This window comes from Phalacrocorax carbo, chromosome 27, assembly GCF_963921805.1.
Source record: "Phalacrocorax carbo chromosome 27, bPhaCar2.1, whole genome shotgun sequence".
NCBI lineage: Eukaryota > Metazoa > Chordata > Aves > Suliformes > Phalacrocoracidae > Phalacrocorax > Phalacrocorax carbo.
Genome location: NC_087539.1, coordinates 211,021 through 237,808, shown reverse-complemented (window position 1 = coordinate 237,808; position 26,788 = coordinate 211,021). Strand labels below are relative to the sequence as shown.

Here is a 26,788-nt window from a genome sequence, read left to right as displayed (position 1 = left end):
GGTGGGTGGGACTGAGCTGTGCCTTGCTAGGGAGATAAAAAGATTACATAGATGTAACATCAGGGAAGCCACAAAATCTGTGTCAGAAAAGGGAACAACAGAGCAAAAGAAGGTGGGTGAGCTGCCATTGATTGTTTTGGATGGGTCTGGAGGCTGGTAAACAGGCCAGTCAAGGCAGTGACAGTGTGAACGTTTTGTGCGTGCCGGCCAAGGGCCAGGTGAAGGGGTAGCCAGGACAGGCTTACATCCTCCTCTTCACCGCAAAGGGGAACACTGAATTCTATCTCTGCTGCCTTCTTGCTACATGCAGTTTGCAGCTGCTAAGCCACGACAATGCAGCCAGCAGCTGGTCCTGGTTAAGCAGGGAATAAGAACAAGGAACTTCCGCATTTACAGTTAGGATGGATCCAGCAGCAAATCTGGGAAAGGCAGGAAGCCTACTGCTAACTACACACTCTTCCTGGCCTTGTTTCTCAGAGTACAGAAATGCTCCTGGGAGCTAAATGAGGGTGCAAAGGAGACATATGGCGGCTTGGCTGTGGCTGCTTACATGCACACTCCTGTGTTGCAACGGGATAGAGGTATCTGAGGTAGCTCGTCCCACCCTGCAATAGAGTTAAGCTACCTCTCAGTTTTCAGGGGCAAAGGAAACAAGTGTGAGTGGACTCCACTGTCTGAGTCCCTGTCCAAGCCACGACCACAGGAGCAAGTTTGCATGCTTACAGCCTTCTCGACCAGGCTTCACAATTTGCTTCTAAGATAAGAATCTTGAGTCACTTCCCCTCCACCTCCTGTCTTGGCTATTAAGCAATTATTTTTTTTTGCTTTCTGAGACTCATTCCAAAAGGCGTTCAACAGGGCAGAGTAAAAATCTCATCAGATTCAGCCCAGGTCATCAACATTAATGGAACAGAGTTTTTGACTACAGAGAAGGCTGCAGAGTCTCAATGCCAAGAAGAAACCCTGACATAGCCATAACAGCAGCAGCCTTCTCCATCCTCAGGCTGGTTATGAAATATAAAGAAAGCATACTTAGAAACAAACACATCCAATCACATGCTAAGCAGAGTTAAAGTTCTCTGAGGGCTCAGAAATAAACATCCCAAGGCTGGTGATTCACTGGCAGGCAGGACAGTCCCCATCACATTACTATGATGAACAAAGTCAGTTCTGAGCACTGGGAAGAGAACTGGGCAGGAAGGGCTGGCCCAGCCCAAGGGAAGTTTGCTGGTGCAACTGGTAATTAAACCAACAAACCAGCCTGTAAGAGGGAAGGGGGAAAGCAGCAGCCTTTTTCCAGCATCTGAGTGCTTCACTTCACCCCTCTGTGCAAGGCTCCAGTATTAGCATCATGTATAACTGAGTAAGGATCTCCTGCAAGGTTAAAGGATGATGCTCTCACGAACAATTTGCTCATTGGCTTCCAGGTCAGCCAATCGGCATCGCAGCTCCATGGCAACAGGCTCTATCACTAGGAGCAACCAGACAAGTTTGGGGGGTGATTTAGATTCCCCCTCCTCGCTCCTCTTCCCGAGCACGTCTGCTGTAGAAAAAGGTTTTCACAGGAAAAAGTGGAGGTGGTGAAGTGCAGAGGGTGCTGCAAATTCAAGGCATTAAAGCCTCCTCGGTTCTACTAAGTCAGGCAGCACAGTGCTCCCCCTCTGCACCGAGGGATCTTCAGAGAGGCTTTTGCTTTCTCCTTTTCTGCCAGGGCACAGCAGCTGGTAAAATTTTTGCTATATCTGGTAGGTACACCTACCAGATGCAACAAGATGCTGTAACAAAAGGCTTTGCTAGCCAGACCAAAGGCCACATAGCTCCTGAAACATCATTCTCCTAGGCTCCATTTGGGTTCCCAGTCTGCTCTGCAAAACATAAATTGCCTGCACCAGTGCTGCTGACTAGGGCATCTCAAGCATCCCAGAAAGAGTCTGCAGCCTCAGCTTGAAAACAAGAAGATAAAGAACCTTTTGAGCACATTCCCTTTCCCTCCTGTTGGAGAAAATAGCTCCCTATCAGAGGTAACAGCTGTAGCTAGATGAGCACCTGGTTCAATGAGAAAGCCTGAAACCTTACTCGGGAACACTCATAAGCTGCAATGAAGCAACCTCCTCTGAATTCTCTCATTTTCTCCATTGCTTTGTTTATTATCAGTTTAAGAGAAGGGTTTAATTCCTCACTATCATACAGTTCCTCACAAAACCTAGCAAATAAAAAAAAAACAAAAAAACACCAAACAAAACCAAACAACCCCAAACCAGGAGGCTAGAAGTATTTGACTGCACAGTGCACAGGCTCCCAGTGCTTAGTCATTGCTTTAAATCTTAATCTCCACCCCCACATTACATCAAAGAGGTGAAATTATGATGCAATGGAAGGATTTGACTTCAGGTGGGAAGGGGGGAAATAACCTTAAACGAACAAGGAGACAGAAAATGCAGGTGAGATAGAAAGCCCTCTATGTTAATTCTGCAGAATATCAGGTCTCCAACATGTCCCTCCCAAATAATTCCAACAAGGGTAAGGAAACACCATTTAAATTGTCTTCATCCACAGCTGAGGAAAGCCCCCATATCAAACTCTCCTTCACATTTGCTGAGCAAATGCCTGCAGCAGCTTAAGGTGCTCATGTCTCTCCTGGCTGTCCATATAACATTTGCGCTGTAAGGCAGAGCTGCTACAAGGGATTCCCTTCAGAGTGACCCAGCTCTGCACCTCAGCAGAGCCACTGCCACTTGGTTCTGAGGGGCGTAAGCTCAGGGGCTACTGGGCCTGTTCCACCGACTGCAACCCCTCGGAAGAGGCCAGCGACTGCAACAGCCTAGCTACTGTGGCCACGATTCGCCTCTGCATATCTGACTGAACATAGGAATTGGGGCCTAGAGAAGAGATGTAATCCTAGAGCTCTTCTTCACTTCAAATACCCTTAAAAAGGCTGTTCACTATTACAGGTGCAGTCAGCCCTGTTAAATGGGACAATAGCCAGTAGGCGTGTTATGGTAAACATCTGAATTATCACCATGGCGGTAGTTCTCAGTAATGTGCTATATGCATGGATTTCATTATGTAGAACATCTCAAACCACAAGATAATTTTAGGTGGGGGAAACAAAAAATAAATCAGTTATTTTGTTACCTCCTTCAATCAATGCAAGCACCAAAATCATGATAGGTGTCAACTCACTATTACTGTACTCCAAGAGTGTGACACAACTGGTGTCAGGACTGCAAAATCATCTTCACGTGACACACAAGGATCAATAAAGGTGCCAGAACAATAAAGGTGCATTGGCATCTGAGGAAAGAAAGAATCAAAAAGATACAGTATGCTTTGCCCATGGGCTTTGAAAAGCCAAACTTTAATAGCCTGCCATTTCCACCTGGATGCAACTCAGAGTTTCTATCCAGAATGCTGCTGGTCACAGCTCAGTCTAGCCCCTTGGAAGGCAGCAAGCAGGACACACACTGTAGTACCAGGGCCTTCCCAGCACTGCCTCAGGAAAGATGCGTCAACGCTGAAGAACTGCCATTTATCAAACATGCAATGATTCTCATGAGCAAGCTGCTGCCTCCCCAGGGCAGGTTCACTTGCCTCACCTTTGTACATTACCTGCTCTATCTCGGGTTCTTAGTTCATCAAAATAACAGGCAGCACCACAGTCCCTAGGCAGGCATGGAAGCAATAAGAATGCAGCAGGGCCTCCCTCGCCAAAGCCTTTGGGACCACATCACCCTGGGATGGGTAAACATCTACATTACCGCAGTCTGAGGATTGCTGTTAAAATAACGCATCTTGCCTAGACACAGTGGAGTAGTTTTCACTGAAAATTAGTATTTCAGCAGAAGATAAAACAAAAAGCACCACTTAAATGAAAACACACGAGGCAGAGCAGCTGTCATGAAGGGAGCACACAGCAGAGGTAATTGCCTGCCACACAGATGACCTCCAGGCAGGAGGAGGGTTCCACCACACAAGTTCCATTGCACCAAACAAGCAGAAAAATACCACTTTAACTCAAGTCGTGGTTGCTTTTAATTTCTTCACCAACACGAGATCAAAGCCCTCATACAGGACAGGAAGAACGACACCTGGGCCTAAGACAGAAACTTCATCAGATCTTTTAAGGTAAGCAAAATGCAGTGCCTGGGCAGCATGTGGGAGGCAAAAGTCCTTTTAGGAGTGGAAGAGGTGCTTGTTCTTCCCTGCAAGGGAAGGAAAGAGAAGATGCTGTCGAACCACATCTGAAACATGGATGTGTCCAGCCACCTAACCCAACGCTTCCACGCGCTCTGCAGGGGATTCTGCAGTTTTTGATCTGGTGCTGCTTGTGCTGAGATGCAGCCTCTTGTGGAAGGAAAAGCTCATGGTAGAACCCTTTGCACTTGTCTCAGTATAGACTCAAAGCAGAACAATTAATTTCTTTCCCCCTTCAGATTCCAGATGTTCCCACTCAAGACAGGTCTTCACTTCTTGCCCCGAAGGCTACGCTGTTCTTTTTGTGCAACTTAAATCACTAGCTTTCACATCAGAGCTGGCTGAATTTCAGTAACAAAGGAGGCATCTTTCATTCATAAGAGCCCTGATCTTTCAAAATTGGAGAAAGTATCAAACCAAGGAAGGATTTCCTACCACAGTTAAGAGAGTACCCCCAGCATACCCAGCATGTCCTGCCACCCCCATGTGTAATGCTCTGAAACATCCTCGCCACATGAACCGATATGGAAGGGAGCAATTACACACCTGTGAAGTCACACACATTCTGTTCATTTTCCAGGAATACAAAGATGGTGATGACCACTGCACCATCCAGTCAGCTGCCATCACCAAGTCAGCTGAGGGGCTTAGGGGCTTCCCAACCAAAGGAAAACAGCAAAATGACAAAGGAAGAGTGTGTTGGGTTTTTTTTTCCTATACATGAAAACTACTGATTGGGTATAGTGGCAGCAGGAAGAGTTGCCATGCGCCTGACAGGAAACTTCAATGTAGAGTTGACCGATGTGTTCAGAGAATCCAGCTTGATTGCCTGTATATTCAGGTCCTTTCTTTTTACTCCCAAAGCAGCCTATATGCTATGCAAGATCAGAGCTCCCATCTCATAGAAATGGGAAAATTTGACAACACAGAAAGAAGCAATCACTGGATTCAGGCATGCTGTGGATCTCCTGGGGAAGCTAATTCAGTTCAGCGCCAAAGCCAGAGGTTGTTGAGATCCCCAGATCCCACTGGAAGCCTCCGCCCCACCCCAACTAGGCTTACTGCTCAACTTTTGATGCATGTTTCGTTTTTATATGCACTGAGAGGAGAAAACGGTGTGTGGAGGGAGATATCGCATGAAGATGCAAGTGAGCAACCATGACAAATCATTAGAAATCAGTTTAAAATAATGCATCCATTATTGACTGTTATGGTACCATGCAGTGGAATAGCGTTTATGTTCAAGTGACCTGACAAGAAAAGCAGAACAGAGTTTTTTTTGCAGCACCTGCTCAACATCAACAGCAGTGCCTCCTCCATCTCACCACTGAGGCACCTGGATACCAGCTCTTTGCAAGACTGTTTACTTGCACTTCAAGCCCTAGCTGGGAACACCAGACTCAATCAGCAACCTAGTACGTTCTTTGCTGCTCTACAGCACTTCTGGGTACAAAAAAAAAAATCTCTTAAGTGCTTTGAACTGGATGGGTAAACTTTGCTTACACCTGTTTTGCAAGTGTAGAAAAGGAGAGGCAGAGAATTCCTGCTACAGTTATTAGATGCCCACAGCTCTGCCTCCCAGAAGCCAACAGGCTGGACAACACTGGAAGAAAGGAACCTATTCCACAAACACCACAGGAGAGTTTGCAAAGAAAGAGAGTTCAAATGATACTGAAGAAAGTGGATTTAAACAGTCTCAGGCTTAAAAGTTCTCTTAGCCTGAAGTTCACAGGAGTAGCAGCCATCTTCAGTCCTCCTGCTCTCCCCTCTGTCAGCCTAAGAGGGTATTATTTGTTTCATTATAAAGACAAACAAACAAAAAACAGTGGTGATGTTCTCTTTTCCTTTTATTTTGGGAGCTGCAGTGAAGCCAAGCCAGAACCCTCTCACCCCTGTTTACAAAATCTGGGGGAGAAAAAAAACCAAACCACCAGCCAACAGTTAAAAAGCGAAAGGACCACAGAAGCCATCAATATAAACAGTTCTTGAGAAGGGCTTATGTTCGCTCCAAACACAGTGCTGTACATTTTTGTGGACAGTTCCACTGAGGGTCCCTGGGCAGAACGGTGGGAGAAAGAAAAGATAAATCTGAGCTGAGAATCTCCCCATCAGAGAGCTCCCTTCTCCATGTCACACCGGTTTTCCTTTCCCCATCATGAGCTATTCCTGTATTCATCCGAAGACCAGGGAACTGCTCCTCTGACGTCAAAGCAGTTTCCCAGCAACAATTAATGAGGGCTGTCCACCACAGGGGTTTCCTCAAAAGCTAGCAAGGAATTATCCACCTACTTTCTACAGTGTCAAGATGCAATAGGACAGCATTGAACAGGTACTTCTGTTAACCCCTTCACGGCTCAGAGGAAAACCCTGGCACAGTTCCCACTGACACATGTCCTTATTCTTTCAGAGAACCCCAAGCAGAATTCCTTCCGCCTGAACCCATCCATAATGAAATACCACATTAGGTAGGAGACACCTGCAGATACAGAGGTGGCGACCAGGCTCAGGAAAAAAGCATGATATTAGAAATAGCTCTTATCCTCTTGCTGGCACGCTTCTTTTGTGCCGTGCCTGTGCCAGTCGGAAGCATAAGCACAAACATTAAGAAGTGGGCTGAGAGAGCAAGGTATTCCCCAGTCCAGCTTACCATTCTGGAGCCGACCTGGGCTGGCAAAGCAGATCCTCAAACTTTACTAATCAAACCCAAAGCATTCCAGCTCCTGGCAAACCTCCTTGGGAGAAAGGCAAAAAGTAAGGCAGCTACCTGTATCCCCCTTTCTGTTTTCAAGGCTGATGGCTCCCGCTTCTCACCAAGCTGGCAGAGGATACTGAGCCACTTGACACACTAGGTAGCCAAGGGGTACACAGCAAATACAGTGGCTGTTTTCCAGGTGGGATCCAGAAACTGATTTTGTCATTGAACAAAGGGGGGAAGTGATGATTAAGAGAAAAAAATCAACTTAATCTTTTGGCTGCCAGCTGCAAAAGTGCACTTGACAGCGAAGGGGGAGTCCAAAGAGTGGGACAGCAAGATGAGCTCAGCATTCACCTGCTGAAGAGCTCACCATTCATTGCAGAAGCTGTTTCTGCCGTTTGCAGATCTTCAAGTCACAGGTTATGCTTCCAGTTTAAATAAGCATTTTAAAAGACACAAAGGGAAAGGAAACAGGTCCAACGCATCTGAACAAAGGTCCTGCAGTACGGTAATTGGCTAATACCTCAAGCCCATGAAAACTATCTCCTAGCACTAAATCTCAAATGAGGGGGAGCATCGTTTCCAGTATCACTTTTTAGGCAAGACTGGATGATGAACATGTGTGAGGAGGTGGTAAAGGCAATCCAAACTCCCGATTCCACTAAAACCAAACCCAATTCAGTGACAGGTTTAAAGTAATTAAAAAGTGGGGTTAATACATATATGAACACAAATATACTCCTACAGAACACCAAACTGCATAAGCTAACCTGAAAACATTATTTGGCACATAGCCAATTAACTAGTCAATATTTCTCACCAACTAGCCGGCTTCAAACAAGTAAATCCTTTAAAGTATAACCCAGCAGAAGAGCAGGGAGTATTTTGTCTTTGCAAAATGAACAGAAACTACTCACAGGCAAGCTGCATAAACACCCAACTGAGACACAGGAAAACCCATGAGACTGTCACAGGGAACTCCTTAATGACACGGAAGAGTAAAGTATGCTTATCAGGGATTCCCGTCCCCAGCATCACAAAAAGAGGAAGCAGAAAGCTCATCTCACACTCTGAAGTCTCGAATGGGATCACAGAGCCACAGAGTCATTTTAATACAGCACCATTTTAAATTAACCTCATCAAGCAGCAGAAATACTGTCACTTACTTCCCAGGGATGAATGAGGTCACGTCCCCCTCCCTGAAACACTCGTTTGCATTTGTACCTATACTGTATTTTGCATGGTGGGGGTACAGGGAGAGGAAAAGAAAAGTCTCTGGTCAACCTTTCTCAAGCCCAAAATAATTGAAGACATTCTAAAAATAAACTCACCCTGGTGGTTTTGCACTCTCAGCAGGTCATCTGTTTCCTGATTTCAACGGAGTCTTCATTGCCACAACCAGTTCAAGAGGAATTTTGCCAAGGTAATATTGCTTCTTAGAAGCCCCCGCCAGCTCTCAAGCCTGAATAAAATGCTAGCTATCTTTGCTGCTGCTGCTACAGCAAGCTAATTGCTCTGACAAGCAGCTCTGAAGCAAAGCAGAGCCCAGCTGTTCAGAGGGATGTCATAGAGAGCTCTGCCAATAGCCACATGCACACCCCCCTCCTGCTCTCATTCAAATACTTCAATGGAACTGCCTCCGCACAGCCCTGAGAAGGCTTTAAAGACACAGCATCCTTCCCCTGCCAGGCACTGGAGCAACGCAAATGTAAGTGCAAGAGCAAAGAAGAGATACCACAGTAAACATTAGTATCTTTCAGAAGAATTCAAGTGCATGGACTACACTTTGCAGAATGCCCTACATGTGCCAAGGTAGGTTACAGACAGCCGTACTTTGCTTCTATAATTGTTGCCATAACGTTTTCAAGCACTCAGTTTGTTAACAGTTTCACTTCAGGTTTTTATTCCTTGCTCATTTATTAGTGATTAAATACTGACAGAGACAAGAAAAGAGGCTTTAAACAGCTCCCTTGCTTAAATTTTCCACAGAAAGGGTTTCTCCATCCCAGACCCGGCGACTCCACAGGCGCGCAGGCTGCAATCAAGTCTACTCTCCGTATACCAACGCTTGCTCTCAAGCACACAAGACAGCCTTGCTGAGTGTCATGCACAGGCAGACTCCGTGACAGATCACAAGCACATCCTCTCCCTTGCCAGGCTCACAAGTTGTTTCTTGTTGGATTATGGAGATCTTCCGACTACAGCGCTAAACACTGATCAACACCAGGTAGGCGTCATTCTTCTCCTGCACCAATGGTTCCTGCTAGGCAGGAGCCCATCCTAGGCAAGGTGCAGCCAGAGCTGAAGAGAGTGCACTCCTGCAGGGGCCAGCGCTGACTCCAAACACAATCAGGTCAGTCAGCAGCTGGTCTCCAAGAGGCTCCTCGCTCAGGCTGAGCTCTGGCAGCGCTGGAGCTGGCAACAGAGAAAGGGGCACCAGGGCTCATAGGGCAGCTGTCTAAAGGCGAACGCTTTGAAGAGAAAGGCAGTGAAGGTGAGAAGGAGGATCAGCCTTGAGCTCAAGGAGTTGGAAAGGCTGAAGTGAGACAGTTGCAAAAAGGTCGAGATGCACAGCTTTGACAGCATCCATTGCAAATAGCATAGTCCTGCGCTGGTAAAACCTCTTCAGGACTTGCCTTTCACAGAACCACAGAATGGTGGGGGTTGGAAGGGACCTCTGGAGATCATCTTGTCCAACCCCCCTGCTTGAGCAGGCACACCCAGAGCAGGGGGCACAGGAACACATCCAGGCAGGTTTTGAATGTTTCCAGAGAAGGACACTCCACAACCTCCCTGGGCAGCCTGTTCCACTGCTCTGGCACACTCACAGTAAAGAAGTTTTTTTTTTCCTCATATTGAGGTGGAACTTCGTATGTTCCAACTTGTGCCCATTGCCCCTTGTCCTGTCATTGGGCACTAATGAAAAGGGCCTAGTCCCTTCGTCCTGACAGCCACCCTTCAGATATTTATAGGTATTTATGAAATCCCCCCATAGTCTTCTCTTCTCCAGGCTAAACAAACCCTAGTCTCTCAGCCTTTCCCCATAAGGGAGATGCTCCAGTCCCCTGATCATCTTTGTAGCTCTCTGCTGGACTTGCTTAAGGAGTTCCACATCCTTTGTAAACTGGGGGGCCCAAAACTGGACATAGTACTCCAAATGTGATCTCACTAGGGGGACGATAACCTCTCTCAGTCTGCTGGCCACACTCCTTTTAATGCATCCCAGGATACCGTTGGCCTTCTTGGCCACACTTTACCACTTTTGCTAAGTTAACGTAGTTTCTTCTAAACGAACCCCTGCTACAGCCAAAGAGACAGTCAACAGAGCTTTTAAAAAGCAAGGAGACAGGCAACAGAAACCTGATACATTTCAGCTCCATGACAAACTCAGGTTCAAGCTTGTAAAGCAGCCCGGCTCTGCAAAGGACTGAAGTTTACAAGTATGCATGAACTTCTGTCTTAACCTACTTCAAAGCCTTCTGAATCAAGCCTGTCATGCCCATGCAGAAAGCAGGTGAATGCTCACGGCCAGCTGTCCTCCTCCTCTTGCTGAAATAGCAGCTGTGATCCTGGCTGTAGTGAACAGCTCCTAGCTCCTGCCCGCAGCAACATGGACATTTGAAGAGAGGGTCCCCATGGCTCAAGAACCGGAGAGAAAGGAATGACAGAGGGGCAAGACAGCCTAGTGGTAATAATACAAGAGTCACTTGCAACACTATACCAGTGTTTTCAAGTGGAGGGCCACAATTGATCAGCCCCCACATTGGCTGAATGCAAAGGCTTCATGGATGTTATATGAGATTTCCCCATCAGAAGGTGCAGGGAAGACAGCTCCAAAGGATTCAAGTTCCTTTTACGCCTCCTATTTCTGGCCACTTCAAGTTCTTTCCTCCCAATTCTGCAAAGAACTTTTAAAATGAAGGTGCCGGTCCAAGGAAACTGAACCATAATCTCCCAAGCTCTTTGAGAAACAGTTACCACTGTCTAAGGAGTGCAAGCTTGCAGGATGAGGTCCTTCAGCTGAGCTCATGGACTGCGCTATGACAGTGTCTCAGTCTGCTGCACAGTGAGCCCTGAGAGGTAGCAAGTGACTGTGTTTGCAAGAGCTCCACAGCTTGCTCAGCAGGATGTCAGTCTGGATGTTTGTGTCCCCCTGGCATAAAGCATGTGCTCAGAGTGACTCCCTGTGGCAGCTGAACCCAGCAAAGCTGCAAGATTCCGACAGAGATTAGGTTAAGGACTCGGCATCAGGGCTTTCTCCCCTTTTTAACTCTTCCATTTTGGGTTTGTTTATTCCTGTCACTTAGCACCCAAGCAGGCCCCAGGAGTTTCAAACCTGGAGTTCTGAGCCCTGAAGAAGCTCCAGCAGCTACTTTGCCAATGAAGGTGCAACAGAAAGGGACAGAGGAGTTCAGGTCCAGGAGCAGTACTCCAGCATGCCTTGCCCAGGCCAAGGATCTTTGCTCCACACAGACAGAGCTCTAAAACCTCCATAAAACCTAGTGAAACTAACAGACCTGGTCTGCTGCATTTTGACTCAGGATCATTAAGGACAGTTGCTGGCACCCTCTACCCCGGACCTCTGCAGTGGCAAGATCAGTACTATAAAAGGAGGGAACTTTGGATGCTGTTCTGTTCTGCTGTGTCTTCCTGTTTCCAAAGACACTCAGCTGGCAGAGCACGTTAAGCAAGCAAGAACACACAATCAGCTAGGACCCTCTTTTGAAACCCCACTGTCACTTCTTAGCATTGACATTCACAGAATCGCAGAAGGGTAGGATTTGGAAGGGACCTCTAGAGATCATCTCATCCAACCCCTCTGCTTGAGCAGGTACACCTACAGCAGGGGGCACAGGACTGCATCCAGGCGGTGTTTGGATATTTCCAGAGAAAGAGACTCCACAACCTCTCTGGGCAGCCTGTTCCAGTGCTCTGCCACCCTCAGAGTAACAAAGTTTTTCGCTGTATTCAGATGGAACTTGAACATTAAACATTAAAGCAGAAAGGAAAGAAGCTCCATAACCTGAGCCTGCAAACCTGATGTCTAGCACTTAGATGCCCGGCAGATGGCTCAGCAAGGACAGATTTTTAAGTGGGAAAGCTTTCCAGCCCGAGGACACAAGCGCCTGCCCTAGACAGTACAGATGCAGCCTCCTGCAGGCTTGTCCATGTCTTTTAAAAACCATTGCCCATTATCACTGTGAGTCGGCAGCATTTCATCTTCAAGAAGCATGTGTGTGTGAGAGGATTTCCTAAGTCGCATCTTTCTCCTTAGATGGGGAGACAGTAAATCCTGGTGGGAGGAAGAGAAGAAGGAAGAGCGAGTCAGCCCCACCAGCAGCCTGGACAAAGCCCTACAGAGAGGGCTTCTACCTTTCACACCTGAGAGCCATTTGCTGAGGTATTGCGCGCGCGCACACACACGTAACGAAACTGGGTCAGTGCAAGCAGGGCGCCGAAAAGATGCAGCAGCTCTAGGTACCGTCTGTGCTCCCAGCTTGCAGGTAAGCTGCCTATGCCCAACACAGGAATATCACAGAGCAAACAAAGAAAAAAGCAACCAGACACATTCCCTCCCTGCCTGGTAGACACGTATCAAATGAGCCTAGGCTCTAATTTGCCGAGCCTAGCTCCTTTGAGAGAAGACACGTCAATTAGGTAGTGGATGTAGTCCCATCAGAAGGGAGGAAAAAAAGTTGACATTTATGACATAAAACTTGTGGGATGGTACTGGTGCAAACCCCCACCATCAGCCCAGGACTGGGCTCCCCCATACGACAGACATGTACCAGGCAGCCTGCATCACACACCTACAGTGACTGAAGAGCATTACCAATAGACCTAAATGTATTCATTTACCCACCCAGACCAGAAAATTCCCTCTCCCCTTAGAACGGGGTGCGGGTGGGGAACCCAAACAAAAGAGCCTGGGAGAGCCTCCTCATTGCAGGCATGCCAAACACCAGCACTCTCACTTCTGCCAGCCTTAGTCACCACAGCACCATGGGGATAAGGGAGAGAAAGCAATCCTCAAGCAGCTAGAGAACTATATCATGGACTGTTCTCTGGGCTAGAACTGACCTTGCTCATTGCATCCAGCAGCAGGCTGCAAGCTACCATTAATTACTAAACTGCATAGGTAGAAACACACCCTCCAGACAGCATACACTTCCAAGGTCATTATGAGCATGCAGACTGCAGGAGAGATTTGGAGAGCTGGCTGCCTAACATGACTCAACTTCAGGGTGCTGCCAGGTATACACCAAGTATCGGAGTTAAGGGATCAGCTTGGGCAGGGAACACTCTTAGGCAGACGCTACAATAACCACCACACATGGCAAGTCAAAGATCTTTCATAAATCCTCCAGGCCACAGGCTTATTTTGTTTTGTTTTGCAGGAATGCGTATGCAGCAGAAAGACTTCTTTGTGTTTGGAGTCAGGAAGCAGAGAGGAGGAGAACTGTAGCACACTGCTGCCGGGAGCTACCTACTCTAACATGTCCTGTGAAAACAGCTCCATGAACATCCAGAACTAGAGCAGGCACCCATGGAAAAGCTGAAAGCAGGAGACCACCAAGAATCCCCACAGCTGGGGCTGAAGAAAGGGTGCTCTGGTCTTACTCATCCTTTTCATGGGGCACACAAATGGAAGAGAGGGAGAACAGACAGGATTCCTCATTGATACTATGATCACCTGAAAGATCTCTCCATAGAAGTCCTACAACCAGCATGTTTTGCTTATCAGGCCCAAGGTCTCCTCAGAAGAGGCCACACTAAAGGAAAAAGGGGTAGATTGAAGGGAGAAAAAAAAAATAGTGCCTGCACAGTGGAGACTCTATTGCCAGAAAGTCACAAGTCAGAAACCCAGGCCATCAAGAACTCTGTCTCAATGGCTTCTACAACCTGAAGAGAGACAAATTTGGCTTATGCCCAAAATAAGCAAGATCCAAGAGTCAAGCCCCAGCCCACCCTGTCCTCGGTTCACTTGCTGCTGGGAATCAGTGTCACTCCAAGTGCTGCAGGAACACACACAAAATAAAGGCACCTGCTACTCTTACATACCCAGGACCTAAAACCAATGTAAGGACAGGGGTGGGGCTCCTGAAACTAAGAGAAACAATACAAGAACCCTTGAAGAAGCTTACGTGGCCTAAGAGAGAAGAATTTGGAAATTAGATAGTAAAGCAGAATAAGTACTTCACTTTGGAGCCTAGGAGCAAAAAACCAAAAGCAACACACTGCCCTAGATTTGGATTTCATTGGACTAAAGCATTTAGCTTGAGTTCCATTTTCACAGTGCACCGCAGAACACTGCACTGGTTAGTTGCTCAAAGACATACCGCTCACAGCAAGCTGCATCTATGGCACCTCAGCATTTAAAGAACATGCACTGCCCAGTCCCTTGCTCAACTGTTACTGGGACCACCTCACACTAAGTTCTACCCCACTTCAACCCTCCCCCCACTTTATGCCAAGGACATAAAGGCATAATAAACCTCATGTCACTAATGAGTCAGCACGCAGGAAAGTACACAATTGCTCCATGCCAGCAAGACATCCCCAGTGTGGGAGCTTTACATGCCACCGAGTGAATTTCCTAGTTGCAGACATTTCTGGACTGACCCTGCAAGGGGAGGCAGACAGAGCTGCCACCTCTGCTCTCCTGGACACCTCCCATAGCAGGAAAGTGAGGGGCACCCCTCTCCTCCAGCAAGACCCTTCCCTCCTCCTGTTTGACTGAAAGGATGGCAGTCTCCTCAGCTCCATTAGGAAGAAAGTCCAGAAGGAGCAGGGATGCAGAGGAGTTAAATCCATCAGCTTGAAGTGACAAAACAAAGGCAAAAGAATACAGGAGAGCCAGAAGAAGAGGGAAGAAAAAGAGAGGGATAGCAGGAGAAAAATATAAATGCTGAGAGACACTCAAGAAGGAAAGGGGAAAGGGCAAATTAAGTTTAGTGAGTCGCTGCAAAAACCCCTCAGAGATGAAACCTTACCCACCCACTCCTTCTAAAGGCTGTGCTGCCATCTCTGATGGATAAGGGTGCCTGCACTGGATGTGGCAGGGAGGAACAGAGAAGGGGTTTTAAATTTAAAAGAAATTACCATTTCCTACTAAGTAAAAATTAAACACTCCCCCACCAAGGAGCCTTGAGTCAACCTCAGTCATGCCCACAGTCTCTGAGGCTGTCTTCTCTGCACGTGCATTCACACACACATGCACGGAGGTGCCTTCTTCCTAGGCTGAAACCCATCTCCAGGCAGTAAAAAAGAATATTTATTTTGTTTTCTTTTTTAAAAAGGAGCCTCCCATTCAAAACTGGCTCAGCTGAGGATGTGTAATCATGGCAACCATCCCCTCTCTGTCTGCTCCAGCAAGGAGTATTAAACACACACAGATCTGAATGATCCTGCACTGGCACAGGCTACAATCAAGCCCCATCATCCCCTCCAGCCCCTCTCCAAGCTAAGGCTAGCGTGATTTGACATGAACCAAATCTGTCAATGGCTCAAGACAGACACGTGGGCAGTAATGAGCAGTGGAAAAAGCGTAGCGCACTCCATTCAGCTCCAAACACTGATAAATAATTCAGTAAGAGAAATGCCGCAATACAGAGCACAGCACAGTTTAAAAATAGAACATGCGCCGATGCCAGAGGAATGGAGGGGAAGGAGAGAAAAGCAGAAAGAGGTGGCATGAACCAAAGCATCTGTGTCAACAAACTGGGCAGCTCATGGATGCTGCAGAAACCTAGCTCTACATATTGATCTCAGCAGATGTTTATTTGCTTACCCTTCAAACTGGGAATCTAAACCAATTATTATTAACATGGCAAAAGCAGCCTGGGCTACCCCTTCTGGATCAGAGCCCTGCAGCAAGGCATATACCCCCCAAAAAGAGAGAAACAGCCTCCACACTGAGGAGCTTGCAGGAAGTACAGGTGGGAGTGTGGCAGCAGCTCTGCAGCAGCATTGGCACCAGCTGCCTGGTCTCCAGGGTCAGGTTTAGTCCATTACCTGTGTGTCCTGCTCAGATGGGGAGCACACATACAGCTCAGATAATGGAGGCTGAGCTTTGAGAACTTATTTGGTACAATCTGTTTTCTGTTGGGGGGTGAATGTGAAACGAGCACCAGTTGTTTCTAATGGGAAAGTTAGAGCCTTTATCAGCTGTTTTCTTCTAAATCCAGTTGCCTTAAATTCAGGCACTTCCAGTCATCATTCATAACATCAGTTGCTGGCAAACTGTCCCTACATTTATATCTCACAAAATTTAATGTACAAAAACATATAAATATACTATACACACATCACCACCACCCCCCCGCTAGGCAACGAGCACAAAGAGCTCAGCAAACTCTTCTCTCTGGATTCCACTGCCCTTCCTGCATTAATAACTGCATGTTAAAAAAAAACCAAACCAAAACGCACCAAACCAACAAACTTCATGCTAACCTAAAATATTCAATTGCCTGAACAAGTCACCTGTATTTTCACGGTGGGAATTATGGTGGGCATCAGGACACAGCAGAAGTGGTATAAGTAAGGTTAGAAAGGTCATTATCAGATCCAAGAGTTTCTCTTTTCAGCTGTAGAGCCTAATACATTTCACATTTACTGTTAATTATGAACAAGCCTTGGTCACAGATACAACCACTTTATCCCTGTTTGCCATTGGGCTGCTCTGAAGAAAAAGATGGTCTTTCCAGGTTTTGCAGAACTTGTGAAAAAAGCTTTGACAGATGGCTGCTTTCTTCCCCTCCTTGCAGTTTCAAAAAATAACACCAGAAATCTCTCCCTGCTTTCTCAGGAAGGAGAGCAATGGCAATTTCCCAAGTACTTGTAAAAAAGGAAACTGCCACTAATAAGAAAATAGACTAATTTTTTAATAAGGAAAAATAAAACACTATCACGTACAGTTAGTTCAAAACCTAATAAATCTCCACACAGAAGAAGCTCTCCATGTATATTTTGGGGTTTCCCCCCAAACACAAAAATTAATTATTGAAGATGTGAGGGAATAAAAAAAAGGGAAGGTAAAAGGCCACCAAGAGGAAGTTCAATAGACAGACCTGATGCCTGCTTGTAAGGAACCTCAGTCTTAAAGAGGAAACTGTAAACAAGTGGCTCCTTGGGTTTCAGCAAAGATCTCACAAAAGTATATTTTGCGCTAAATTTGAGGGAAGGTGAACAAAACTGTGTTAGAGTCTTAATCACTGGAGCACTGCAAGCAACATCTGTCTGCTTCTCTGAAGGGCAATTTTAATGGAAATCTTGCCTAAAACTGAGTTGTTGCCTTCCTGTATTTTCATGTGGTCCTGTTACCTTATTTGACTACTAACGTAGTTTTAACTCACGATCACATTTAGCCTGAAATGTGAACTGCTGCTCAGAAGATGCTGAAAAGAGGCTTTAAAGCCCATCTTTCAATCGACCAGATTCTCCAGGAGGAGGCCCCCACCTGAGGGCATTGAGAAGAAGAATGAGCACTGGGCATCCTGCAAAGCCTCCTGCCTACTTCAGCTGGAGGCAGCCAGGAAGAGCCTGTGTTGCTGCAGAACATGCACCTGCATTTACAAAGCAAATGCACAACTGCCACATTAGGTCTAATTTTAGGATTTTCCCTGCCTTGCCTCAAAGTTGAGGCTTTCACAGTCCTATTTACATGTTCTAAGAGCAGGGGTCACACACTGGCTGGTGTCAGCCTGTTACCAGACACAGAACTTGCATGCCTGCCACTGAGTGGCCGTGAGTTATCCACAGAGTGGGTGATGCTGTTTTACAGCCAGTTGCTATTTCTGGAAAGCATCTAGTGTTACTTTACAGTACTAAAGAAAAATGTAATCAAAGTAGTCCAACCACTGTCTTGGGACCTACTAATTTTATGTACACTATCACAATTGCAGTTATGAAAAGAATAAGTCTCCCAACAGCCTCAGAATTTCTGTTTTCTAAGTTTTGTCCATTTAAAATTTTGAAAAGCTCATAATGGGCACCTGAAGTCAATCCCACGTACAATGGACTTTCACATGTTAAAAAGCCATTTATGTCTCAGCCCAATTAGTGTATTGCTTGCTCAAGGCCACAGCAGGTTTGTCCTCCCAACCCCCCTCCTGCACCCCTAATGAAGAATTTTCCTGGATTATGTTTAGCCACCAATACTGCACGAGGGTTTCCCTCTGCAACACCTAACCCCACTGTTCCTGAACAAGTTGTTACAAAGATGCTTCCCCTCCAAAGGGGAAAAAAAAATTATCACTCTGCATTTTACTAGTCCATTGGATACAAACTTAAAATTATCATAGAGAGTAAGCTTAAGAAAGACAGTGTGGCTTATAGAAGCGGAGGGCATGGCAGTGCTATAGGTTTCAGTTCTGGGAAGTTTTTTCACTCCAGACACACGCCTGTATCAGAGGCTCCTTAACCAAGGTTACTCGATCAGCCAGGGCCATGTTGTTACCAGGATACTTTTTTTTTGGGGGGTGGGGGGGGTGGGGTAGGGGGAAGACAGGAAAAGAATGAACAGACAAACAAGGCTTATACAATTGTGCTGACCTAATTTGTGCGCATCTTTTACCTGTCCAACTAACACTTCAACACAGCAGCCACTGTGAGGGTACTCTGACAAAACAGCTAAAACCTCAATAAAAGCCTTCTGATAAGTAACCAGATAAAAAGAGAAGCTATTAATGCTCCCACTAGTGGCAAGATAGAGGCATGAGCTCAACCCTTAGCACAGAATCCATCCACAAGACACTGATCGTTAAGAAGTCAGGCTCACCAGTTCTGCCGCTCACTGAACAGTTCATTTATTCATATAATTACATTCGTACAACCCCCAGCACCGAGTCAGTTATAGGCCAGAGGTTCCATTATCCAAGTACCTTGTTCCCATAAGCCGCAGCTGTATCAGATGAAGCACATTTGTACCAATACAAACACAGCATCAGGCAAGAGGGCAGAATTGCTTTCACTGTACCAGCACAGCAAAGCCGCACTGCTTAGGTTGTTAAAATCCCACAGATACATCACATGTGTGAAAGCTGCAATTTTTGCCAGTACCACTTTCCCAGTTTTGGGGATCCATGCACTCCTGAGACCATGTCTGAAATGCACTCAACGCAGAGGGTTTCACATACATTCAACCAGTGCCAACAAGGCAGACTCCGTGTCCCTGTTCAAATGAAGCCAAACAACCTCAGTCCCGGCCTGGTTTTGAAACTGAACTGGGGGAGACACGGGGAAGGGGAGCTCCCTGCTTTTGGGCTATCATAGTTTTAAAGGGAAAAAGCAGCTCTGAGGTTGGAGCAACCACACCCAGTTACAGAGGCAGAACACAAGCACTTCTCTACATTCTCATCATGTTCTGGATCTTCATTCTCTTTTCTGTCCACGCTCTCTCCTGTCCCTCACAAGGTCAAATCACAACAGAAGGACTGGGCCTAAAGCACCTGTTTGTTTTGGTTTGGAGATGGGCAAGCAGGCAGGACAGGATCCTATTTCCAAACACACAGTATGCCTAAAGCCTCCCAAAAGAGGTCAGTTTCTGAGATACAGAAAACACCTTCTGTAATAAAGTAGCTCTTGTGTCTAAACTCAGCTCAGGAGAAATTGGTTTCTCAAAGAAAAGGATGTCAAAGCAATATAAAAATTTTAAAACTTCATTAAAAAAATACAAGCGAGCTGCTATCAAGAGTAGGCTGCATCTGCCCACACTCAATGATCATCACCAGAATTCACTGGGAGGCAGCAGTGACTCAGCCTGCAGTACACGAAGACAGCTTGTGCTCCCAATACATAATGAAACTGGGCTTTATACAAAATCATAAATCCACATGCACCTCATTGGCAACACATATGCAGGGGAATCCCTGCACTGACAGACAGGCAGGGAATCATCAGCCCTTCCTCTTGCTGCTGCCCACACTCAGACACAAAAACGTCTCTGCAGAAGCACACCTCACCTTTGCTTCAATCCAGGAAGTAGGTCGTGCTGTCTTCCAGCTGGGTTTACTAGGACTTAGAAATCAAGAGAAGGTTCAAAGGAGATGGAGGAAAGCATGATGTATTTCAAGGGGGAAGGAAACTCTGGTCCTCAACTACATCCCACTATCCTTTCAAATGTCACCTCCAGCTCTTTAAAAAAAAAAAAGGATAAAAAGAAAGAGAAATCTCTGCATGGTTTTATTATGATTAATCCATTCACGCAATGGAACAATTTATTTCCAGTAAAAATCTTAAGATATAAAATTACTGCAGTTCACCTCCTGACAAATAGCCACAAGGAACAGGATTGTACTGTTTGCTCCCATAGTCATGCTGTCACATCACTTAAAAAATACGTTTCTCAGAGACACTTTCTGTGCTGGCCTCCAGAATGACTCCTTCATTCAGACATCATCAGCCTTTTCCTCAGAACAACTGCTAGCTCCTATGAAAACTAACTGATACAGAGGGCCACTCAGCAAATGAAAAAAAAAAAAACAAAAAACAAAACTGTCCCATGGAATCAGGACTTCAGCAGCACAACATATCTGAGTCATAAACCCTCATACCTGTTCACAGCAGGGCAGTGGCCTGTGAGCCAGGAAAGTGCAGGTCTCCTGGGCTCAGCTCTGCCTTTTGATGCCATCTGAGCCAAATAATTCCTTCCCTCTGTTCTTCAGATCATCCACTTGTAAAACAGGGATTAGATGCACCTACTCACAGTGGGGTAGAAAGGATTAATATATTAGTGCTGCAACCCCAGTTCTAGATCTCTCAATATGCGGTCACAGGTGGGCATGGGATCAGACGGGACAGGGGGTAGGACCAAAACAGCTTTATTTTTAGCCCCTGCTGTGGCACTGACAGGGAAGGCCTCCCTGAAGTTTGCCATGTCCCTTGTTCTATGTCTCAGTGCTTCTCCAAGCAGCTCTGGCTACCAAAGCACTTCGGACCTCTACAGGCTTCCTGCAGCACACACTTGCCTTGTGCTCCAGAACAGGGAACACACAGGGCAGCGAAGCTGCTATGAAGCCACAAACTTCTCTCTGGATTGCCCACGCATAAATTTTACTTTGTGTAACACAGTGGGTATATGCCCTCTACTCCCATTTTTTTTTTCCCCCCCATACCTGCACACTCCATATGAAGTCACTTAACTTTAAGTGCTGACACTGTGAGGGAGAGAGAGAAAGACCTAAGTCTTCAGTAAGAGCACTCTTGCTGCCCCACTGATTCTCATGTGGGAGGCACCTTTCTGTCCTGAGCCTGCCTAGTGCCCAAGTTGACAGAACTTGGTTCTGCACCTCGAGCTTCCAGTCTCTTCTGAGCTACAAAGCCTAGCAGACGCAGCTTAACTCACTGCCACGCAGCTGCTCAGCAAAAAACTAACAGCCTTTTTGTCCTCATTTCTGTTTTCACCACCTGGCGCCACCATTCCAGTTCCAGGATGGCTGTATTTTTAAAGACATGTCTAAAGAAGCAGCCAAAAGAGTTGGGGGAAAGAGGTTTTAAAGCCAAGTAGGTGATCCAGACAGGATCTCTCTCCTCCAGTGGGGTTCTGGCCTCACCACAGCATCGCCACATCCTGTTAATTTTGCCCACCGCTGTTCCACGTTCTGCCCGTACCTCCTGACATTACATTTCTCCAAATGGATGTATGTGAGAAGATTTATGAAGTGATGGGTAAGATCCTGCAGCATCTATAGCAGCAATAGGGTCTGTGCAAGTGCTCACTGTGAGTAGTCACTTTGGTTGTAGTCTTCCAAAAGAATTCACATTTAGGCCAGACGAACAAGAGCCTTCCAGTACTCAGTGGCTGATACAGGCAGCCAGTGGGATTCCCAAAGAGTTTTCATGAAGATTCAGAGTTAGGCACCTGCTACCTGTAGGAAGATCTCTGAGAGCCTGGGGTGTCAAATTCAAATTCAGCATCAACTGAAGGTGGGTTTGGGATGCTTTTGAAGATGTTACCCATTAACAGTAAATTTTGGTTTCCGTTAGCAGGCATACACACAGCCCAACTCACAACTAGGCAACCTCTGCTTACATAGCCCCTTTCCTTGCACGATCTCAAAAGCTTCCCTCCCCCACCCCCAAAGCAATTTCTCCTAGAGGAGAAATATTTTGTTGCACCCATTGTTCAGACTGACAGAATGGTGCGGCCACACACTGAACAAAGCCTAGGATACAGACTCCCGTTCCCTTTCTAAACACTAGCAATACTCCTCTGTTTTATAAAGAGACAATAATAATCAAATCAATAAGACAACAAAAAAGAAAGCGGAAGTGCTAAAATCAAAACACACGCTGTTGGCCAATCTCATGTGTTCAGCAGGCCACCAGGATAACCCAGAGGTCTGACAGCAGCACGGCTCCACACCTACTTCTCACAGCCTTCCGTTGAAGGCAGAAAGGTCCAAGCTGTGAAGTTCTTGTGACATAATTCAGAAGGAAGACATGACATTGAGTCATCAATTCAACCTGTCACCTGAAACCAAGCTGTTGGGAAGCTTGCACTGGTAACAGACAGATTAGTTGTTCTGTGTTTCTGTTGAACTTGGATTTAATAAAGCCTGTTGGGCAGCAGACACATGAGCTTATTGGAGGCCACCTCTCTCTGCTGCCTGGGGAGATCGGCAGTATTTGCCTTGAGTCTCACTGAAGTCTCTAGAGATCTATTTTGCCACAGCTCTACCTGGGCTACATTTATGGAATCAGTTGAAAAGCATGCAGTTCATTCTGACAGCTGCATTTTCATGTTGCCAGGCAGCCAATTTCTGAGTGATCCTAGAGCAGTTATCCAGAAAGAAAAAATAAACAGGATATAGACTAGATCATCGATGGATCTAGGCATTAATGAACCAGATTACAAGACCCTACAGGAACTTGTCCAGGCCTCTGCAATGGGGCCAGAGTGGGTGGGGAAAGCAATCTTGTTTGGGACACTGTAACTAGCATCGTTCCATAACACTGGGCAAGCAGCAGTGTCTCTGTTGCCAACACTTTCACACATTAAGCAATATCAAATGCATTTTGAGTGTCTGATCACTGCTGAATACAGGGGTGATAGTAAGTCTCTCAGCTGGTTTTCCATAGACTCACCATGCTTGCTCTTCAGAGCTGGGGTATCTTAACAAAGAGATATGCAAAGCAAAACTTCTTGCTAGAGGAAGTTAACAGGTGGCACTAATTACTCCTAATTCACAGCCAAACAATCCCACAGATAAGCCAGGGGACAAGACTTGAGGCATAAAAAAGGAAAGAAAAAACCACACAAACATTTCAAACACTCTTTTTCACCTTATGTAAAGTGCTGGGAATGATCAGCTAAAATTAAAGATTAATGCCTTGACACAAACCTGGCTGCTTGCTGGAAACAGAGTCTACCTGGTTATCAACTCTCTTTTTGTATTCCATTGCAAAAAGGAAGGTATCCCACAAATTATATCAGCTTTAAACTTCTTTCTACCACCATGCCTTCTCCCCAGAGCCATGTTCTAATCAGAATGAGGACACCATGCCACCACCAGCTGGAGGTGCTTAGATGTTGCATCCATCTGTGAAGTCCATCAAAACAAACAGCATCCAAACATGAAGCACCTAGGTATCCAGGCCTTTCAACACCTCTGCAGTAAACCACAAACATACAGCAACAAAATAAATAATCTAATCACTCTAAATAGAGTGGTACCCATTTTTCCAACATTAACTTCCAGAACTATATGCTCTAAAAACCAGCAACAGTCACGTAAAGGGGGGGGTGGGGAAAGCAACTAGAGAGGCAAACTCAGTCTTTTGGTCATATCTGGCATCAGGAAGAGGAAGCCTTTATAACAGTTCATTCAGGCAGAGGTGGTGGTCAAAGGTCAGGACTCTGGGTTCTTTCCAGGCCCAGTCACTTTCATACCATGCTACAAGCTCCTTAACAGTACAGAAGTGTTACTTACACCTCATTGATTCCCAGGGCAACTGCTGTTCCTAAGGAACCAAGATCCTTAGTTGAAAGAAACTGGGAGAAGGACAATGGGTTATCAGAAACCAGCATTGACACAAGCTGGAAACAGCATCCAGACCCAAAACTAACTCTTCTACCTATTTAAGACTGACACTATTTAAGCCTCAGTTAGTGAGATGCAAATGTAGCATCAGCGGAAGTGCCGCCTTCCCTTGCCACAGACCCAGCAGCATTAATCAGCATCGCCACTTATTTCTCTGATCTCTCCAAGTCTTTAAGATACACCACCACCTTCAGCTGCAGGCACTTCCAAAATACACAATTTAAAAAAAAGATTCAGACCAAGGTAAAAGTTAAATTCACTTGGCCCACAGGGCTTATTTTGAGATCACATTTGGAGTACTATGTCCAGTTTTGGGCCCCCCAGTTTACAAAGGATGTGGAACTCCTTAAGCAAGTCCAGCAGAGAGCTACAAAGATGATCAGGGGACTGGAGCATCTCCCTTATGGGGAAAGGCTGAGAGACTAGGGTTTGTTTAGCCTGGAGAAGAGAAGACTATGGGGGGATTTCATAAATACCTATAAATATCTGAAGGGTGGCTGTCAGGACGAAGGGACTAGGCCCTTTTCATTAGTGCCCAATGACAGGACAAGGGGCAATGGGCACAAGTTGGAACATACGAAGTTCCACCTCAATATGAGGAAAAAAAAAACTTCTTTACTGTGAGTGTGCCAGAGCAGTGGAACAGGCTGCCCAGGGAGGTTGTGGAGTGTCCTTCTCTGGAAACATTCAAAACCTGCCTGGATGTGTTCCTGTGCCCCCTGCTCTGGGTGTGCCTGCTCAAGCAGGGGGGTTGGACAAGATGATCTCCAGAGGTCCCTTCCAACCCCCACCATTCTGTGATTCTGCCCAACATTACACTTCCCTGCGAGGGCTATGTCAACAAGCAGAGAGACACAAACGTCTTCTGCCTTTTAGTCACTTTAGGTGCTGAAGAACAAGGTATAAGTTTTCAGATGCTACAGTCATGGTGAGCAGTTCATCATCATTTCAACAGGTATCAAGTAATTTTGTTGTGGGCTTTAATCTCTGCTGAGGCCTTTGGATCAGGCCACCAAAGTATGTTTGTGAAGAATGTAAGGCAAGGAACACCACATAGCTCAGGCATGCAGGGGAAGTACCAGAAGCACAGAATACTGACAAGATCATTTTATTAAGAGTTTATCTTTAGCCAAATAATAGCCTTTTCTAAAAGCCTTCAGCACTCAGGTGCCAAGCTGCATTTCCTGCCTGTTGCACCATTACACTGGACTTCCTGCTCCAAATTGCTCAGAAACCAGCAGCTTGCTGAGCAACACCAAAACCTGCTGTACTTGAGGAATGATTGAGGCGAGGGGAAAGGCAACTCCAAAACCTACTCTGAAAGTTTCGATACATATGCTGCTGTATAGCCTCTTCGGCAGCCACCTCCTCCTTAAAAAAAAGTTCTGAAAATGAGTACTGAACTAGGTGAAGTTTACTACTAAACAATGTAACAAGATGAAGTACGCTGATCCCGTGTGTATATACGTTTGCAAGCATCAGTGCTGGGACTACCTGGATGCATTCTTCACACTTGTCATACAACTCTGCCCATTCTGGCATGAAAGCACTCCCTCCTGATTCTAGGTAGGAATTATGCAATGACAAAATTACTTATAGTTAACATTTCTCCAATACACTAATTCTATACTTCATCGGTCAGCTTATACTATATGAAGGAAGACAAGTAATAAAAGGGTAGAGAGATCGTAACTATAGAAGACAGCGGGGGAAACCCAGGCTCCGTTGTATCAGAGAAAGCTGTGGTTCACACATTGCATTTAGAATTAATTGGAGGGTAGAGCGGTGGAGGTGAAAACAACACCTGAAGAAAGGCTGAGGGAGCTGGGGTTTTGCAGCCTGAAGAAGAGGTGTCTCTGGGAAGACCTCACTGTGGCCTTCCAATAACTGAAGGGGGGTTATAAGAAAGATATAGACTTTTTACCACGGCCTGTAGCACCAGGACAAGGGTTTTATACTGAAACAGAGCAGATTTACATCAAATAAGAATTTTTTTTACAGCGAGGATGGTGAGACACTGGGACAGCTTACCCAGAGAAGCTGTGGATGCCCCATTCCTGGAAGTGTTCAAAGTCAGTTTGGACAGGGCTTTGATCAACCTGACCTAGTTAAAGATGTCCCTGCCCATGGCAGAGAGGTGGATGAGATGATCTTTAGAAGGCCCCTTCCAGCCCAACTCATTCTGTTATTCTAAAAGAATTTAAGCACTGAAGTTAAGCCTGGGACCAGTCCTACAGGCAGGTGTGTTTTTTTTTGGTAATTATTATTTTCTTAAATGGGTGATTTATACATCTTCCCCCTTAAAATGGAGTTTTAGAATAGCAGCACTGACACAATCTTAATTTTAGCAACACAAATGGCAACACTACTATAAGGGGAACCTGATACATCTGCACTCTGATAGGAGGATAGGATATCACAGGCAGAATAAGAGGTATTGCATAACAGCTGGAAGAAGTGATTTGACATGGACATTCTCCACTGCTCTGATCCACAGATCAGCAGTGAACAAGAGGGTCTGCTTTTCCCACAGCCAATTCCTTGTCATCAGTATAGCAGTTGACCAGGCTCCTCTATTCCCTCCAAGCCTTTTTAAAGCCTGCTACAGAAAACCTGTGATAACTACAACAGGGACATGCAAGAAAACAAACATTTATTCCGTTTCTGTGAAACTGAGCAACACTGCCACCCCTTCTCCCAACACTAACTACTCTAGGCAACAGCAGAATCCTGGGTCCTCATGCAACAGTTTCTCAGCCACAGAGACAGTGGCTACATGTAGTTTGGGAAGTTCTCTGGGACTTGCTTCCTTATACGTCCGTCTTACTTGAGTGGATGCTGGCTTACTCCCAGGCCT

The 26,788-nt window shown here is 46.0% G+C and overlaps 1 protein-coding gene across 9 annotated transcripts in view; it reads right to left on the bottom strand.

Moving 5' to 3' along the window:
- R3HDM2 (R3H domain containing 2) overlaps positions 1-26,788 on the bottom strand; it is a 63,220-nt gene that overhangs the window by 30,878 nt on the left and 5,554 nt on the right. The window contains exon 2 of one of the 9 annotated variants that reach the window (XM_064474617.1): positions 20,443-20,586. The exons of 7 other annotated variants lie outside the window; for them this stretch is intronic. In XM_064474617.1, coding sequence (XP_064330687.1) covers positions 20,443-20,519 — 77 coding nt within the window. In that variant the 5' untranslated portion in view covers positions 20,520-20,586. Of the gene's footprint in view, positions 1-19,851; positions 19,978-20,442; positions 20,587-26,788 lie in introns of those variants that run through there. One more of the 9 variants, XM_064474620.1, reaches the window with a different exon arrangement.